This window comes from Girardinichthys multiradiatus, chromosome 4 (assembly GCF_021462225.1).
Source record: "Girardinichthys multiradiatus isolate DD_20200921_A chromosome 4, DD_fGirMul_XY1, whole genome shotgun sequence".
Classification (NCBI taxonomy): domain Eukaryota; kingdom Metazoa; phylum Chordata; class Actinopteri; order Cyprinodontiformes; family Goodeidae; genus Girardinichthys; species Girardinichthys multiradiatus.
Window position 1 is genome coordinate 40,305,345 of NC_061797.1, and position 19,890 is coordinate 40,325,234.

Sequence of the window (19,890 nt, forward strand, 5' to 3'; positions counted from 1 at the left end):
AAAACTGAGCATCACTGTCAACATACAGCTATCAATTCTAACTGTTTGACCTCTGCTTGTATTTTAATTTAAGAAAAGTCGGCATCAAATACAAAGATTTAATTGCTTTTATTTAGGGCAGTTTACCAACCAGTCCATAGTTTGTTAACTATAGTTTTAAAACAGGAATATCTTTGTAAGTATGATGGGTGTGGCCTTTGTGTTTTCACAGCTTGAATGTCCATGTTGTTTTGACTGTAATTACTTCCCATCAGCTGGATTTGTCTTTAGTGTAAGTATGAGGTAAACAGTACCTATCTATCAGCCAGTCTAAAGCAACAGTAGGAAAAGATTTTTAAGCCGTTTTGAAACTATCACTTAAAAGTCTTAGTATACCTTGATATAGATGCCTAATGCAACAAGCAATAAGCCCACATCTAAAAAGATGTCCCACAAGAGGAACTTCATGGATAAAGCCAGCATAGTTATGACTTCCTTTTCACCAGGAGCCACAATAGTATGTGCAGCTAACAACCCCCAACATACACAAACTGCAACTCCATACTGTTTGTGGCCAGAAGGTGCTGTCTGTATGCCATGCTGCTCTCTTGTTGTCTGTTAAGCAAGTACAGCATGCAGGAGCACCACCGAATTTGCATTCACAACCATGTATATTTTAGTAACATTAAAACACGCATCACGGGCAGTGAATTATGCATGGGGCTCGGTACATTCAAGGTGCTTGTTTAATGCTCATGTGAAGGGAAATTGAACTGTGTTTTCTTCTGTTCATGACACTCGAGGCCCAGGGCCCCTTAAAAGTACACAGAGCAAGCAGCCTGTAAATGGACCGCTGGTGTTACCCTCTTCCAGACGTCTGACAGATTCTGACGGCTCCGTAATAAGATTCCCGCCTCTCCAAAGGGACCGACTGAGGTGTTGCTGTAGTATCCGTAAAGACCCCTCTGTCTTTTTCTATGCAAACGCTCGCTTGTGTTTGTTAAATGTGGTGCTGTGGCAAAGACGAGTGGTTGAATAATTCACAACATGCATGTCTCACAGAATGATGCAAACCTGTGCATGGATTGTCAGTGGGAGGACTAGAGCGTTGCGGTAAACACCACCTAAAAGGCTCTTATGCATTATAGACAAGCCTTTTCAAAACTGTTTTCTCATATGCAAATTGAACACGCTCAAATGCAAAGGTTTAATACGAATCCCCTGGATTCACTGCAAATCCAAATAAGGCATTGGTCGAAGTCCACAAAAGGCACAGTAACTGACACAGTTCTGCTTATATCAGTGTTTACTTACCAGCAGTCGGAGCTGTGGGTTTCCCATTGCACCACAGCTGTTCTTATAAGCCTTTTCTACCCTGTGAAAATAGACTGCAGAGAATGAGCATCATTAGATGTGTCATTTAAGACACCTATACTGTCCCGCTGCTTTATATTTATCCTCTTCCAACTGTAACAGGCCCTCAGGTCAACACATTGTGTCCCTGGCTGTCAGCTCTGCAGAGGACCAGACATATGTGGTGGAAAGAGCCAATATGAAGCCACCTGCTTGTCACCCTGCCCTGTTCTTTTTACCGCTTTCCTCTGAGCTCTTCTCCTCCCTTTTACTCAACTCACCTTGACCAACTTGATGCTTGTATTTCCTTCATGACATAGAGGTCAATATATCTGTTGTAGCCTGATGTTTGACCAGTGAAGCAGCTATTTATAGAGTTTGTTTTTGCCAACTATTTTGTGGCAAATGAAGATAAGCCGAGCCTATAATAAACAATCTCGTAAACAGCTCAGCCCCAAAGGCCTAAGGGGCCTGTAAGACCTTTATAACACATTTATTACCCCTTTAATAGTCTGGGAGCTCTGAGTCATAAAATAAGCCATCACTAATTTAATTTCCTGACATATATTGAGTTTATGTTTTCTTTAGGTCTTGGTCATTTTGCCAACCTGATTGATTTTATACCTACCTACGGCCTTCCTTAACACATTGTGACACCAAAGACAGCTACAGTATTTTAAACATGTGACTCAATTATATCACCACTTAGTATTCTGAGTCTGGGAGGAAAAGAAGAGAATCTATTACTTTGTTACCCAAAAGCACACATCCACTGAGAACAGACAAAAGGGCCAACGTGGGGAATACAGATATTTGATGTTGAATCTACTCCCCATTTACAGTAGGATGCCTGAATAAATGTGTTCAGAAGCTGGAAAGTGCATTATGACCCATAACCCCAAGGTATTTGAAATGGAACAGCAGGACTTACTTTGAAAAAGAATGGGAGATGTGCTCTGGGCTCGCTGTTTATACCTTGATGTGATTTGGACTGAAATATCTAAAAAAAGGGGGCTGTTTTTCTGTTCTTTCCATTTTGTGGCTGAAAATTGCAGGGTTTAAAAGGGAGGAAGGTGGTTGTGTAGATAAACTGCTCTGCTGGCAGCAGTTAGAAAAAAAGAAACCCTGTTTTTGTTTTACTATTTTAAATCAAATAGAAAAACAGTCAGTTAGCAGAACTGTTTGAAAAAATCTTACAAAAGTCACTGTAACCCACACTGTGGCATTACAGTATTCAAAGAATCTAATATATCAGGGTTTTTAGCCCAAATTCTTCTAATAGAATTGGCCTCTGTGTTACAGTTATCCATTGTAGTTCATTATTGGTTTCTGTGCTTCTCTCTCCAAATACTCTCTTCAGCTTTTTCTCAAATTTCCTTTTGTCAGAAAAGTAGCAAAGTATCAATCTTTCATGCTTTGGAAAAATCTGGTGAGTGCTATTTGCCTGGGCTTCCTGCTCAACAGAAACTGTAAAGTTTGAGTGGGGAGAGAGAAACACAAAATTGCAGAGTAAATCAATACTGGGCCTGTAATGTGTGTGTGTGTGCGTGTGTGAGGGGGTGATCCTTTTTTCAAAGGGCAGTTGATTTTGTACACCTTATGTTTTTGATCTTTTACTGTACTCATTCCATTTCAGACACAGTTGTTATCATAGTTGCTCTTGTTTGTATGTTATTTTAGCTTCTTTTCCAAGTAGCTATTTTGCAATTTGGACAAAAATACAATTGGAGGTACATCTGTTTCCAATAGTCCTAACGTCAGACAGATGGGGTTGTCTATGGAAGCCATACCAAGATCCTGGCAGGTCAGAGGATTCAGTAATGAACACAGCAAATATGCGTCCAGACTGATTTCATCTTAACAAGGTCCGCATGAGCTAAAATGTCTAAAAAATATTTTATGTAAAGTTATAGTTGAGCTAAGCAGTTGCACTTAAATCTTGGCAATGCTTTTGAAAGATATTGGATGTATGTTTATAGATGTTTGCCTAAGTGGTGCAAGACTTTAGAGACTGGTTTTACTGACAAAACACAATCTGGACATGAATAAGAGAAAATGATGCGCAGAGATTTTAGGTTCAATATTCATTCATGTTTGGCACCAGAGTTCTTTTAAAAAAATCTAAGCTAAATTACTTATTTTCCATTTTTCATCTGTTTTGTTTTTAGACTAAATACACTAGCGTGACGGCACGTGTCATCAACATGAGGGGCCCCAGTCCTAATTGAGCCTCTAACCACCAAACCGGTTCAGTATTTTGCGGAGCATGCCATTTTCATTCTGGTTGAGCTTCGCTGGGTTGCTGGAGAACGCTACACCGTTTTGCAGAAACTACTGCACCTTTTTGAGGAGTCATGGGATTTGTCACATGCCTTCACTTTCAAACTCTTCAAATTAGACTTCAAACTAAAGGCCTTATGCTTGTCTAATTATAAATGTCAAAGGAAATCTTCATACTTACCACTTATACATAGCATATGCGTGTAGATAGTTTGGCCACAGCCCTGGATGCTGTAATAGAATAGTTTGCCATTTTGTTTTGTGCGGCTACCATCCTGCTGACCTACAGTAAACAGATAAGTAACAGATTGCACCACTCTCTGCTGTCCTGATGTCTGAATCCTGTCTTGGTTGACAGTAGTTAATCAGATCAGGTTTTCTGAGGACAGAGCTTGGTTCTGATTATGATCAATGAACCCATGTTTAGCTGCATGGACTGAAACACAAGCAGCTGCCAACATTTTAATTCTCACTAGCACACAGACACCAACATATCTAACAGAATTCTTTAACCTAGATACAAGCCCGGGGGCTCTGACCAAAACACTGCTAGTATAGGAAAATTGAGTTGCTTTGAAGTTTTGTTTTTTTGATAACTACTTGGTATGCTTCCTGGAGGATAACCTGTGTGTTTCGCTTCCCAGTCCTTAATCCCTTTGATTAGGTGCCAGGGCAAGATAGCTTGGCACTCAATAGGCCTCTTTACCTTCCTAATATCTTCACTGTCCGGGGCTTGAAAGTACCGGTGCTCTGAAATCTTACTATGAGATTATTTTCTTCCTTTTTAGTCCAAAGACTCCGCTGATAGTTGCTATCAAAGTTTGGGTCCATAAACATCTTCCTGTTACTTTGCAGTCTCTTGTCCTGTTTCAGGTCAAGATGACCTCTTTTTTTCTTGCTGTGTTTATGCATTATGATTCATATCAGCAAGAGTGTTCATGCTACTGGATTGTGCTTCCTTCTCAATCTTCCCTCCTTTAATTCTTTGGAGCTGACAGCAAGGCCAGTGATTAGCAATGCTCAGAGGACTAGCTTAGTAGTTGCTCAAGTTATTACGTATATGCTAGTGGGCTTCCAGGTCCTAAGTTCAAGGCTGTAGAATTAACAGGGTTCTTACAGTGCATTGCAAAAGTATTCACACCTCTTGACATTTGTCTTATTATTGTGGTGTTAAAACCACAAACCTCAATGTATTGTATTGGCATTTTAAAATCCAGTCAGTCATTTTCTACTGCTTATTCCATAATGGGTCGCAGAGTGTCCGGTGAGACCCACGCATGCACAGGGAGAACATGCAAACTCCATGCAGAAAGACCCCACGCCGTGAATTGAACCCAGGACCTTCTTGCTGCAAGGCAACAGTGCTATCAACTGCGCCACCTTGCAGCCCATTTTAAAATCCATTCCATCCAATTGCATTCAAAAGCCGTCTAACTGTTAAATAGTGTCTACCTGTGTGTAATTTAATCACAGCATTGAGGAAGCTTAGGACCTTTGGTATTTGCAGCAAGACGCTGCATATTTTCTACAAGTCTGTTGTGGAGAGTTTGATCTCATCTGCCATCATCTGTTGGGGTTGCAGGATCAGAGCCAGGGACTGAAGAAGCTCAACGAGCTACTAAAGAAAGCTGGCTCTGTTCTGGGGACTCCTCTGGAACCTATGGAGATAATTGTGCAAAAAAGGATTCTTCATAAAATGAAGAACATTATGGAGAACCCTGAGCATCCTCTCCATGGGACTGTCCTAGAACAACAGTGTCTTCAGTCAGAGGCTTCATCAGATCTGCTGTAAGACAGAACGCTACAGGAGATCCTTCCTGCCCACAGCCATCAGCATCTACAACAGCTCTTTGAAGAAACCTGCATAATATGATCTATAGCAAGATTTCATTTCCCTTTGGGATTAATAAAATATTTTTGAATTGAATTGAACTGAATAAATCCAGCTTCTGCTAACCTCAGAGTTTGTTAGTGAACATTAGTGATCAAACAGCATCATGAAGACATGGCCTACATGTAATTGCTATGTGTGGTGGAAAAATAACTCCCGAAAAACATCTTCCTCACCGTTAAACATAGGGGTAGCAGAATCATACTATGAGGATGCTGTCAGTAGGATGGCTTTGGTCAGTGAGTTCTTTTGACCTGACTTTTATGGCACACATGAAAAAAAGTGTGCACACCACCTGTTTAGATGAAAGTATATACTTGTGTCAGAATGGCCCAGTCAAAGTCTAAACTGAAATCCAACTGAAAATCTGTGACAATACTTAAAAATTACTGTCCATAGGCAATTGTTTTCCTATTTCAAGGAATTTCAAGGAATGCAAATGTATGCCACTTTTTTCAGATTTGTATTTGTAAAAACACTTTGAAAAACTATATATCACTTTCCTCTCACTTCCCAATTATGTGCTACTTTGTGTTGCGCTAATACAAATGTTCATATACATTCAAGTTTGTGGTCATGTGACAACAGATGATAAAGTTTAAGGTGTATGAATACTTTTGCAAGGCACTGTGTGTTAATGGCATAAATATATTTTACTATTATGAGTTACTTAATGTTAATTAAACACCTCAAATTTGGATATTACTTATCAACAAGCTTAGCTGTAGCACATCTGTTTTTCATCTGGTTTTACTTTGTAGTTATTTAAAATGCATGGTTCAAAAACCACTGGCCCTTGTTATACAAACACTGGTTTGTGTAACAAGTTTTTGTTTTGTTGCAAATTATGACAAACGTCTCTGCTTGAAAACAGTGAATGCATTTGCTTTATGGGACAAAACCTCAGCCTTCAAAATAAACAGCTCATATTTACTGCATCTACTTCCCAGTGCCTCCTTTGATTAGCTCAAGAGACCTTTGTTATGTATTTCAGCTGCAGCAATCCAAAGGCAACTACTGGATTTAGATGGAGATAGAAAACAAGACACCATGAAGAATTGGCTGACCCTCCCCAGTTCTCAGTGCCCTCTCTGCCCACATCGCAAAGATATGAGGGCACTCTGACATACTTCTGAGGCATTTTTTGGTTGTTGTGTGTAGATAAACACCACCACCCCCACGAAAGACACACACACACACACACACACACACAAACTAATAGAGAACGTTTTAGGTTTTCTTGTACACATAAAATAAAGCTAAAAAACTAGATATTTAAAGTGATAATCTGAAAAAGTGGACTTTTTAAAATTACAAAACCAATTAGTTTATAGACTTTGGTCCCTTGGTTTAGATATTTAGGTTGTTGTGATAAGGACCATGGGAGAGATAAACCTTTCTCTAGTCATAGCAGAGCTGCTGTCGTACTGTTTTGTCGAAGTATCACACATAAAGCATGCAGGAGTACTTAGTTTGCATGTTGAATTCTATCCCCAAGTATCACAAACTGTGGTACAAGTACCACTGGGTGTACCTGTGTTTGTCATTGAGTTGAAGAAACTAACAAAGCTACAACACTCCTGAACTAATGCTACTGTGTCAGCCATCTTCCCCATGATTGTGTAGGCCATAACTATGCTTCTGTGTTCAAAACCATTTTTTTTGTTGGGCTTAATCATAGTCATCAAAATAACATAAATAAATGCTTATAATAGATCAATCTGTGTAATATTTATTCATATAAATCTCACTTTTTAAATTGATTTTCTAAAATAAATAAACTTTTTAGTGGTATTTAAATATAATGGGATGCACAAGGATCTCCTCAATCTTGCCATCATGCATTCCCTGGTGGAAACAGGCTGGGGACTCGGGGTTGGACTCTTTCATCACCCGGGCTGAAGTCACCGAGGTGCTTAAAAAGCTCCGCGGTGGCAGGGCTTCGGGGTTGGATGAGATCCGCCCTGAGTGCCTCAAGTCTTTGGATGTTGTGGAGCTGTCATGGTTGAAACGCCTCTTCAACATTGCGTGGCGGACGGGGATAGTGCCTTTGGATTGGCAGACTGGGGTGGTGGTCCCCCTACATAAGAAGGGTGACCGGAGGGTGTGTTCCAACTACAGGGGGATCACACTCCTCAGCCTCCCTGGTAAGGCCTACGCCAGGGTATTGGAGAGGAGAGTCCGGCCGACCGTCGAACCCCAGCTTCAGGAGGAGCAGTGTGGTTTTCGTCCCGGCCGTGGAACACTGGACCAGCTCTATACCCTCTACAGGGTACTCGAGGGTTCATGGGAGTTTGCCCAACCGGTACACATGTGTTTTGTGGACCTGGAGAGTATGGAATCGGGGGCCCTTTACTAGGGGCCATCCGGTCTCTGTACAAGCGGAGCAGGAGTTTGGTTCGCATTGCCGGCACTAAGTCGGACCTGTTCCCGGTGCATGTTGGACTCCTGCAGGGCTGCCCTTTGTCACCGGTCCTGTTCATAACTTATGGACAGGATTTCTAGGCGCAGCCAAGGGCCGGAGGGGGTCTGGTTTGGGGACCAGAGGATTTCGTCTCTGCTTTTTGCAGATGACGTGGTCCTGCTGGCCCCCTCTAGCCAAGACCTAAAGCATGCACTGGGGCGGTTCGTAGCCGAGTGTGAAGCGGCTGGGCTGAAGATCAGCTCCTCCAAGTCCGAGGCCATGGTTCTCGACCGGAAAAGGGTGGCTTGTCCTCTTCAGGTCGGAGGGGAGTTTCTGCCTCAAGTGGAGGAGTTTAAGTATCTCGGGGTCTTGTTCACGAGTGAGGGAAGAATGGAGCGGGAGATCGACAGACAGATTGGTGCGGCTGCCACAGTAATGGGGGCGCTGTGCCGGTCCGTTGTTGTGAAAAGAGAGCTGAGCCGAAAAGCGATGCTCTCGATTTACCGGTCGGTCTACGTTCCTACCCTCACCTATGGCCATGTACTTTGGGTCATGACCGAAAGAACGAGATCCCGGATACAAGCGGCTGGAATGAGCTTCCTCCGTAGGGTGGCCGGGCACTCCCTTAGAGATAGGGTGAGGAGCTCAGCCATCCGGGAGGGGCTCGGAGTAGAGCCGCTGCTCCTCCACATCGAGAGGAGCCAGTTGAGGTGGCTCGGGCATCTATATCGGATGCCTCCTGGACGCCTTCCTCGGGAGGTGTTCCAGGCACGTCCCACCGGGAGGAGGCCCAGGGGACGACCCAGGACACGCTGGAGGGACTATGTCTCTCGGCTGGCATGGGAACGCCTTGGGCTCCCCCCGGAGGAGCTGGAGGAGGTGTCTGGGGAGAGGGACGTCTGGGCGTCTCTGCTGAGTCTGCTGCCCCTGCGACCCGGTCCCGGATAAAGCGGAAGACGACGAGTACGAGTACGGGATGCACAAGTATTTATTTACTTACTTTGAATAAACCGATTGTGGCCAGTCGTTGGGAGGTTTGTTTAATTGACAAATTAGAGTAAAAGCAGAATAATACACCTAATGTAAATGTACAAAACAGGCAACGTGGAATATATAAACATTTTAAATCCCCCAACTAGTTTTTTTGCCTCTTATAGTTTTAGTCTTTTACAAATCGCATCGTGAAGTGTAGCAACATGTTCACTTACACAAGCTGTATAGTACATTGAGTTGTGGACATAAGGTAATACATAGCAACAGAAGTGCAAAAAAAGGTTAATTACAGGAACAATTTGTGTTTTAAATGCATGATAGCCATGTTGAATGTTGATGTCTTGATTGGTAAGAATTTATCATCCATTTTTATCAGCCATTTTTCTAGTTTTGAACTTGGAAAATCAGACTTTTGGGTACAAAACAAGCACATAATAAAAAAAAAAAGAACTGACACAATCATGCAGTGGAATGAATAATAATGTTTACTTCATTTTTCCTTATTACTGGAGAAGTTTCAGTCCTGTTATATAGGTCTTTTCAGATGTTAGTCATTTTTTCAATTCTGTTCAGTTCAATTTATAGTTTAACTATGCAACACCAACTCACAGCAAACAACAAAGAGGTCCTTTTTCATGTCCAGAAAAATATAATCAGATCAAAGCTACACAATCCATCCATTCTAATTTGAATACAATTATTATACAATGCAGTCAAATTCAGTTTTTACCTATTGGTAAAAAGACATGTATTTGATGAAGTCCAGCCAATTGCATTGAGTCGCTCACTTTGCAGCAATTCCTCTTCCTGAGCAAGCATGCAGCAACAGTGGTAAGGAATGTCTCCCTTTTAACAGGAAAAGCCTTAAGCTGAGCTCCGCTCAGTAGTTCAGTAGTGCATTAGGGTTTACTGAGGTAGTACTTGTTATAAAATGTTTGGAAACCATTATTCTGTACTGTACATATAAAACTTCTTGAGAATTAGTTAATGTCTGTTTCACCTGAAGCACCTGGTCAAGATGTAGAACATGATGAATGCCAACAAAAGTGTTAGAAAATGTTGTAGCTATAAAGGAAATTCTCCAGAACTTATGACAGTTGGATAGGAATATCTGTTTGCATTTTATACATTTACAGGACATTGTGCAATTGACTGCAGCTCTGTACCTATTGGTCAGTTAAAGGTTGATTTATCAATAGCAAAGGTAGCTCAACTTGACAAACTCCTGCTGCTTTTTCTGTGATGTCCACAAGTTTATCAAGAGCTGATGAATTCCCAGCTTTGCCACTGATAATTGCTTCTTCTTTAGTGCCTTCCCAACACTAAAACAATGGCCTGTGGCAGATAGGTAATAATTTAGAGAGATGAGTTTTTCACAGTGGTAGATAACGGCATTTACTGCATTCGTTCGTGTATGTAAGCAGGTTTGGATACTTTGGCTGTGCACATACATTTGTGGAAAACTCAAGAAGGGCTCTATTACTTCTGTTGCAGGGTATCGCCTCACTCCTATCTTTTTTAATTATTTATTTCACGAACAGCATATATTTATTTTGTTGGGGGGTTACTGGGGCATGAATAAGCGTGTGTCACGGCCTTTTTCACAATCCCTTATGAGCAAATCCCACCCCCAGCCCTGCCTTGCCCCCAGCAGGCCCAGCTCAGAGTTCTTCTGATAGCCATGAAGGGATTTGGGCTGGATGGGCAGACCCTGACTGGGCTGATTGCTTTGAATGGCAATGGCTAAAGCTGCCTTTGAAAGCAGGGGCGTTGATGAGCGCCTCCTCGGAAGAGCCTGTGTAGTCACTGCCTCTGGGAGGGACCCTCACTAATACCCCAGCATAAAATACAGAGCGGGAGGCAGGGATCACCATTTACCCGCAGCTATAAGCGCTCGCACACACACACATATACACAATATACATGCACACAACCACTTACTTAGGCAACAACAGGGAAGTACTTTAAGTAAACTTTTGGACTTTTGCTTATGTTCCTTACTTGTTGATGTGTCTGTCATTCAAACTATGAAGTGATAAATGCAGCTTTCTGGAAAGCTGTAAAGTTTTCATGTTCCTGTAGGTCATCATTCAGTGGAAGAACAACATGCCAGACATCTTTATATGCGTGCTGAAGGTTAGTAGATAATAAGCTCTGTGCAGCTTGCAAAGGCATGGAAGGAGGATTCACAGAAGGCGTATGTGGGCTCACTTGTTGGCTCGCTGTTTCACCTTGTCCTTTTGCTCCTATAAAACACCTTGAACATGAGAGAAGACAAATTACAGCTCTAGACACAGGTGTCTTTATGCGCTTTTGTCTCTCAGCAGGTCCCCGGGGTACACTGCATGTGTTCCACAGGGCTGGCTGTGACATGGGAGCTGTCACTGGTGGAAACTCTCAGGTCCAGGCTGCTCCTCTGAGCAGGGTGGCCTTCTCGTTTTGATGGCCTGTCCCCCTGAGCAAGGAGAACTGAACTCAGGACAGGTCTGCACCCAGCATTCCTGACCTCTGGCCCAAAACTCAGTTCACCCTTGACTTTGCTATCACCTAAGTCATGGGAAAATGCACATCCACCATCAGCATCCTTGGTGATTAACATGAAAGCAGAGCCTGCACACCTCCAAACTCATGGTGATTTGTGCAAGTTAAGGCATGAAGACATCAGTGTTTTTGACTACCTGTCTTTGACTACCTGTCTTTACTGTGTTAATACATATAGACGGATTCCATGGTAACTGTTACTGAAGTCAGTAAACTTTGTGGCAGCGTCAGCGACTTTTGGAAATCTTCTTGTCTTTCACAGACGTTTGAACGGCTGCAGGCGAAACAAACACAATTTGTGTGAAAGAGTGAAAGAAAGAAGAAGAAAAGAAGTAGCAGTAAATTACAGATAAATGACAGATAGAGAGCAGCCCATCTTGTGACGCCATCAGTGTGGAATGAAGGCTTGTTTTGTATAAGGTAACCCTCTGACAGATCCATGATGTGGTTGAAGGTGAGTGGAAGGAAAAGGGTAGGGTACCAAAAGGATTCTAAGCAATGAGCAGCTTCTGGTGACGTGTGCCTAGGTGTCTTTTCAACTGCAGTTCATAATTTTTCATGCTGATGTCTCCCCTGTTTCCTTTTCAAAATAAATCCTCCGTTGGTTTTTGCAACTCTGGCCTTCTTTTATTTCAGAGGTTTGTTTTTGAAAAGGCCGCTATTATAGCCAAATGGTTTCTGTGCTTTTCTAAACACGGCAAGGCATTAGGCTGAGCTCCGGTTTCAGGGCCTGGCTCCTAATGAGAGACCCAATCAAACAGAAGGAAAACACAGATCAGCCCCACTACACCAGACCCAACTTGTGGTTTACCATAACCGCACTCCTCAAGTGCACTCCCTCTCTTTGCCCTCATTTTAGTATTCCCTTTCCCCTCCCTCGACCTCCTGCCACGACTTTCTTTACATTTACAACCAAACTTGATCAAAGTTGACAGTGGAGTGGCTCTGTTCTGCTCTGATCTGAAAGTAAATAGATTAACACAGGGGCCAAAATCTGAGCTGATGGTTTGTGTGGATTACACACATGGTGCTAGAATACTTAGTTTCACATCATTTTAGTAAAGATTTTTCTCTTTAGTCATAAACACAGATCATGAATCGCAGCATAGCAAACCTAAGATGCGATGTAGGTAAAGGAGGGATTAGTAGATTAGCACAGATAATTTTAAAGCAGAGAAATGTTAATATTGCATTCTTTCCTATGTTGTCATTAAATAGTTAACATATTGTCTTCACCTCTCACATGCTGCACTGTAAACTGACTTGTTTGGCTGTGAGACAGTGCACCACAACATATTAACAGTAGTTTTACCAAATGCTTCTTTTAAATGTTTTTGTCTTTAGGTACTATCAATACTCCATGTACATGTGTAAAAAGCATTAAATAAATGAATCTTTTTGTTTTAGTTTCATAATCTCACACAGAAACATTTGGAAAAATCTTGCTTTCAATGTTAGTACATTTATACAATTAGAAAAAAAACATTTATTCCAGTAAAGACAGTTAATTAAAGTATTTTTGTATAAAAAGGAAGTGAGACAGAGGCCCGATTTCCCTAACGTTTGGGAACAAGGCTACAAGACCCATGTTTTCTCACTAGCATGGTAAAGAGGTTGAAAAATATCTTAAAAAATTTAACGGATGTTAGACAACTGCTGCAAAGAGTTGCAACTTAAAGTCCCAAGGTCTCCACAACAACCATCAGACACTATCTACATACCAACTGGATGTTGTGAGGTAACCTAGGAAAAAAGGCCTTTGCTGTTCTACCACTATAAACATAAATGTGGGGTTTTAAAAATGTATCTGGGACTTTAACTGGAACCATTTGCTATGGTCAGAAAGTAATGTATGTGTTAGAACATTGCAAAGTACTACCAGTGATAATATCTACTGTTAATTGTATAGTCACTTGACCTTCGAATAACACAACAGAATCAACACACAAGAAAAAACTCTCCCTTTAAGCTAAATTTGTCTGTTTCTTGTGAATTTGTATACTTCGGTGAGTGGAGTAGCCAGAAATTGTACTCAAATAAGAGTAGCTGGTTCAAGATGATATTACTCTAGTCGAAATAAAAACTTTGGTGCAGTGCAACTACTCATAGAAGTACATTTTGTTCAAAAAGTTATCCTGGCTTTCTTCCACAGTCCAAAAACATGGCTGTTAGGTCTCTCTAAATTGTCCTTAGGTCTGTATGGTTGTTTGTCCTGTGTGTCTCTGTGTTGCCCTGCGAAGGACTGACAACCTGTCCAGGGTGTACCCCGCCCCTCACCCGTATACCGCTGGAGATAGGCACCAGCTCTCCCGCGACCCAGTATGGAAGAAGCATGTATAGAATGGATGGATGGATAGAAGTTACTTGAGTAAATGCAACTAGTTAATTACCCACCTCTGATAATGATCCTAAACATATGAACAAATTTATATGGAAGAGTGCATCAATGGGACCCCGGCTCCGCCGTACCGTCGCCCAGTACGGCGGAGCCGGGGTCCCACCCTGGAGCCAGGCCTGGGGTCGGGACTCGTCGGAGAGCGCCTGGTGGCCGGGTTGCTCCTCGCGGGACCCGGCCGAACGAGAGACGCGAGGCCATCCTCCAGTGGGCCCACCACCTGCAGGGGGAACCGTGAGGGACCGGTGCAAAGAGGATTGGGTGGCGGACGAAGGTGGAGACCTCAACGGCCCGATCCCCGGATGCTTAGGCTGGCTCTAGGGACGTGGAATGTCACCTCGCTGGGGGGGAAGGAGTCTGAGCTTGTGCGGGAGGTCGAGAGATATCGACTAGAAATAGTCGGGCTCGCCTCCACGCACAGCGTGGGCTCTGGAACCCATCTCCTTGAGAGGGGTTGGACTCTTTTCTACTCTGGAGTGGCCCACGGGGAGAGGCGGCGGGCTGGTGTGGGTTTGCTTGTTGCCCCCCAGCTCAGCCGTCTCGTGTTGGGGTTTACCCCAGTGGATGAGAGGGTTGTATCCCTGCGCCTTCGGGTTGGGGAGAGGTCTCTGACTATCATTTCAGCCTACGGGCCGAGTGGTAGTGCAGAGTACCCTGCCTTCTTGGCGTCCCTGTCGGGGGTGCTGGATAGTGCCCCTCCCGGGGACTCCATTATTCTGCTGGGGGACTTCAACGCCCACGTGGGGAACGACAGTGACACCTGGAGAGGCGTGATCGGGAGGAATGGCCTCCCAGATCTGAATCCGAGTGGTGTTTTGTTATTGGACTTCTGCGCTAGTCACGGATTGTCCATAACGAACACCATGTTCAAACATAAGGGTGTCCATCAGTGCACTTGGCACCAGGACACCCTAGGCAGGAGGTCGATGATCGACTTTGTTGTCGTATCATCAGACCTTCGGCCGCATGTTTTGGACACTCGGGTGAAGAGAGGGGCTGAGCTGTCCACTGATCATCACCTGGTGGTGAGTTGGATCCGCTGGAGGAGGAGAAAGCCGGACAGACTCGGCAGGCCCAAGCGCATAGTGAGGGTCTGCTGGGAACGCCTGGCGGAGCCCTCGGCCAGGGATGTATTCAACTCCCACCTCCGGGAGAGCTTCGACCAGATCCCGGGGGATGTTGGAGACATAGACTCAGAGTGGACCATGTTCTCTGCATCTATTGTCGATGCTGCTGCCCATAGCTGCGGCCGTAAGGTCTGCGGTGCCTGTCGTGGCGGCAATCCCAGAACCCGGTGGTGGACACCGGCAGTAAGGGATGCTGTTAAGCTGAAGAAGGAGTCCTATCGGCTGTGGTTGGCTTGTGGGACTCCTGAGGCGGCTGACGGGTACCGTGAGGCCAAGCGTGCTGCGGCCCGGGCTGTGGCAGAGGCAAAAACTCGGGCCTGGGAAGAGTTCGGTGAGGCCATGGAGAAGGACTACCGGTTGGCCTCGAAGCGATTCTGGCAAACCGTCCGACGCCTCAGGAGGGGGAAGCAGTGCTCTGCCAACACTGTTTATAGTGGGGGCGGGAGACTGCTGACCTCGACTGAGGACATTATCGGGCGGTGGAAGGAGTACTTCGAGGATCTCCTCAATCCTGCCATCACGCATTCCGTGGTGGAAACAGAGGCTGGGGACTCGGGGTTGGACTCTTTCATCACCCAGGCTGAAGTCACCGAGGTGGTTAAAAAGCTCCGCGGTGGCAAGGCTTCGGGGGTGGATGAGATCCGCCCTGAGTACCTCAAGTCTCTGGATGTTGTAGGGCTGTCATGGTTGACACGCCTCTTCAACATTGCGTGGCGGTCGGGGATAGTGCCTCTGGACTGGCAGACTGGGGTGGTGGTCCCCCTTTATAAGAAGGGGGACCGGAGGGTGTGTTCCAACTACAGGGGGATCACACTCCTCAGCCTCCCTGGTAAGGCCTACGCCAGGGTATTGGAGAGGAGAGTCCGACCGATAGTCGAACCTCGGCTTCAGGAGGAACAGTGTGGTTTTCGTCCCAGCCGTGGAACACTGGACCAGCTCTATACCCTCTACAGGGTGCTCGAGGGTTCATGGGAGTTTGCCCAACCGGTTCACATGTGTTTTGTGGACCTGGAGAAGGCATTAGACTGTGTCCCTCGTGATGCCCTGTGGGGGGTGCTCCAGGAGTATGGAATCGGGGGCCCTTTATTAGGGGCCATCCGGTCCCTGTACGAGCGGAGCAGGAGTTTGGTCCGCATTGCCGGCACTAAGTCGGACCTGTTCCCAGTGCATGTTGGACTCCGGCAGGGCTGCCCTTTGTCGCCGGTCCTGTTCATAACTTTTATGGACAGGATTTCTAGGCGCAGCCAAGGGCCGGAGGGGGTCTGGTTTGGGGACCAGTGGATTTCGTCTCTTCTTTTTGCGGATGACGTGGTCCTGCTGGCCCCCTCTAGCCAAGACCTACAGCATGCGCTGTGGCGGTTCGCAGCCGAGTGTGAAGCGGCTGGGATGAGGATCAGCTCCTCCAAGTCCGAGGCCATGGTACTCGACCGGAAAAGGGTGGCTTGTCCTCTTCAGGTTGGAGGGGAGTTCCTGCCTCAAGTGGAGGAGTTTAAGTATCTCGGGGTCTTGTTCACGAGTGAGGGAAGAATGGAGCGGGAGATCGACAGACGGATCGGTGCAGCTGCCACAGTAATGGGGGCGCTGTGCCGGTCCATTGTGGTGAAGAGAGAGCTGAGCCGAAAAGCAAAGCTCTCAATTTACTGGTCGGTCTACGTTCCTACCCTCACCTATGGCCATGAACTTTGGGTCATGACCGAAAGAACGAGATCACGGATACAAGCGGCTGAAATGAGCTTCCTCCGTAGGGTGGCCGGGCACTCCCTTAGAGATAGGGTGAGGAGCTCGGCCATCCGGGAGGGGCTCGGAGTAGAGCCGCTGCTCCTCCACATCGAGAGGAGCCAGTTGAGGTGGCTCGGGCATCTATACCGGATGCCTCCTGGACGCCTTCCTCGGGAGGTGTTCCAGGCACGTCCCACCGGGAGGAGGCCCAGGGGACGGCCCAGGACACGCTGGAGGGACTATGTCTCTCGGCTGGCCTGGGAACGCCTTGGGCTCCCCCTGGAGGAACTGGAGGAGGTGTCTGGAGAGAGGGACGTCTGGGCGTCTCTGCTGAGTCTGCTGCCCCCGCGACCCGGTCCTGGATAAGCGGAAGACGACGAACGAACGAGTGCATCAATACTTTCCCCACTGAATAAAAGTACTCAAATTAAAGGTTGAAATTTTCAGAGTGAGACTATGTAACTTTAATAAAACCTGATTTTATGCTAAGACTTCATACACATCTTTACCAGGGGTTCCATTTTAACCCAGTAAATACTGTCAAACTGTAACTTTTCTCTATGTGCTGGAGAAGCGTATGGCTACACTGGCCTTAGGATAACTTATCTGAATTTCATTAAATGAACCACATTTCCATGGATGAAATCAACCATGATGCTTCAGCAAAATATTCTCAGAGTTCAACTTATTTTAGTGGAACTAGTTGGCATGCAAGACATCAAGCTTTAAACCCTTTACTTTAAAGTTCTTAACAGTGGTATACCATGAAAAAAGACTGGCCTGCCTTTAAATATCCATCAAAGCTGTCATCTTTGGTGTGTAGGGTGCCAGGTGGTTGTTTGTTCTGCAGTAAAGGAAAACTTTAAAGACTTTAACAATGAGCAGAAAATCTGCAGAATAAGTAGTCAACATTTGGTGAGCCAAGACTAAACTTTAGCTGACCCCTCGGCTCTCTGCAACTCTTTCTCCAGTGTACACAGACTGCTATTGTATTTGTTGTGGTGCTCGCCTGCTCTGCATTATCGAGCCAGAACGCCTATCAATATGACAGTGGATTGGACTCCTGCAAAGCTGTAGTGGAAGAAGGAGAGGAGGCAGAAAGCAGTATGCACAGTGTCATCTGTCACTGTGACACTCGTCAGTCTTCTTGCAGTGGGGACCATGATTTATGGAAGAGTCTCCATGTTGAACCTTGAGAAAGGGAGGGGTGAAGCGCAAGCTGCTCTGTCCCTCGTGTTTCTCCTGCACACCTATCTGAGCTCTTCTTATTTCAATTTCTGTTTATAGTTTTGACGGATTATAAAAAGGCATTGCCGGATGGATACCTAACCATCCCCACCCCCACCCCCCACCACCACCACCACCTCTGTTCTGTTCCCTTTTTTTTTTCAAAGTGAGTGATTGTTAAACAGTTTATGTATTCTCTTTCTGCCTGTGTGTTTATTGGAGGTAGTGAATTAGGTTTGAAACCATCACCCGAGGTTGTGTTTGAAACTTGAAAGGAAGCCCCCACAGCACAGCACAGGCATCCCCCTCCCTCTCTCTCATCTCCCCCATCCCCTCTCTTTGCTTTTCTCTTTCTTTCTCTTCCTCCCTCCTGCTCACTTACTCTCCCAGCACAGTTGTCACACAGTGGCGCTGCTATCTGCACATTATTAGTTATTACTTTATCGGCTCCCAAAGCTGTCAGAAGACACCCTCCTGGAATATACAGCAGGCATAAGCCATCAGTCCTCATTACGCTAGACCCGTTTGCAATTTATACCCAGCTGCCGCTCACACAACCATCACAACATGCTAATGTGAATGTGTTTTGGGTGTTTGCGCACGCGCGTCTATGCAGATGACAGAGCTGTACACATATGATATGAGCACACCTTTGAGGGAACGCAGTCACACGTATGAACCAAGCATGGCTAATGTGCAGCATGATAAAAGCATCCGCCGAGGCCTTTATGTATGTGTTTGAAGATGGCTTAGGCTTATGTTTTTTCATGTTCTCTGCTTCTGCGCTTAAGGTACCAGGAGGGAAGGACACTGCCGGAAGTAAAAAAAAGCAGCTCAGGACAGCTCGAGTCCTGTTCGACACACAGGTGTGCTGTAAAACCCCCTCCAGGCACCCTGGACAGGAACAGGGCCCAGCAAGTTAGGCTGGGAGACTTACTGCATATCCTAAAGATATATGGTGAGATCTAGATAAACGCAATAGCACCTGAGAGGAGAGCTGTCTGTGTCTGTCTGTGTGTGCATGATGGAGGTGGTGAGTTTATAAAAAAATGAAAGAAAGCATTGCATCAACATAATGAATTATGTTCGATTCAGCCTTTTCACATTTTGCCTGAGGTGGCTGTCATGAACAGATGTACAAGTCAGGTTTTCATCATTACTGTTAGTGTTTGACTAAGGAAAAATTTTGCAAATCAGACCTGCTCCGACATGTTGTTGGATGCTTATTACACAGTCCTGCTGCCAGTGACTAGCCCTTCTAACGTTTGATCTTCCAAAGTGGTCACATCAGTGCTGACTAATTCCCTAACTGGTGATCTAGAAACGAAACACATTCCTGAGGCCTGCTGTCACACTGTCATTGTAAGAGAAAAGTTGTTGAATAATTTACATCCTCTCCAGTCTGTATTTTTCTAAGAAACATTAGTTGGAGACATATTTCAACCATATTTGGCATGAGGAGGGTAGGCATATCTATTTCTCTGCTGTTAATGTTAGAACGTTGGGAAATTTTCTTAGTGTTGTTACTAAGGCCAAGTAGGAAGTAAATACATTTTAGTGTGTGTGATAACCCTGGTTTATTAGGTGGGCAAGCTTTGTGTATGAGGAAGCTTATGTGTAGTTTTGCTTTCGGGACCAATTTAGGTAAAGCAGTAGTATGCTTTTAAGCATACAACTGTTATCAGACAATTTGAATATTAGGTAAGACTAATAAACAAGAATTTTTAAGACAGAAATGCTAGTCTAAACAATCATGGGGAACATTGCTGAAGTAACTGGTTTCCAACAAACAGTAATAGATGGTGAGTCATTGCTAAAGAACATGGCTGTTTGCAGATTGTATGTATTGACATTAGTTTTACTGTATATTTCTGCATAACAAATTATGTTGTTATTGATTTTTGTAAATATTAAGATTTTCTAGAAAGCAGAGCTTTGGGATTTTATTACCTGTAAGCCATAATCATCAACATTAGCATAA

At 44.7% G+C, this 19,890-nt stretch overlaps 1 protein-coding gene across 3 annotated transcripts in view; it reads left to right on the plus strand.

Annotated features, from left to right (window-relative positions):
- Positions 1-19,890, plus strand: part of fto (FTO alpha-ketoglutarate dependent dioxygenase) — a 172,731-nt gene that overhangs the window by 104,864 nt on the left and 47,977 nt on the right. For 2 of the 3 annotated variants that reach the window (XM_047363956.1, XM_047363957.1), the window contains exon 9: positions 18,701-18,867. The exons of the other annotated variant lie outside the window; for it this stretch is intronic. In XM_047363956.1, coding sequence (XP_047219912.1) covers positions 18,701-18,867 — 167 coding nt within the window. The remainder of the gene's footprint in view (positions 1-18,700; positions 18,868-19,890) is intronic. 3 annotated transcript variants of the gene reach the window in all.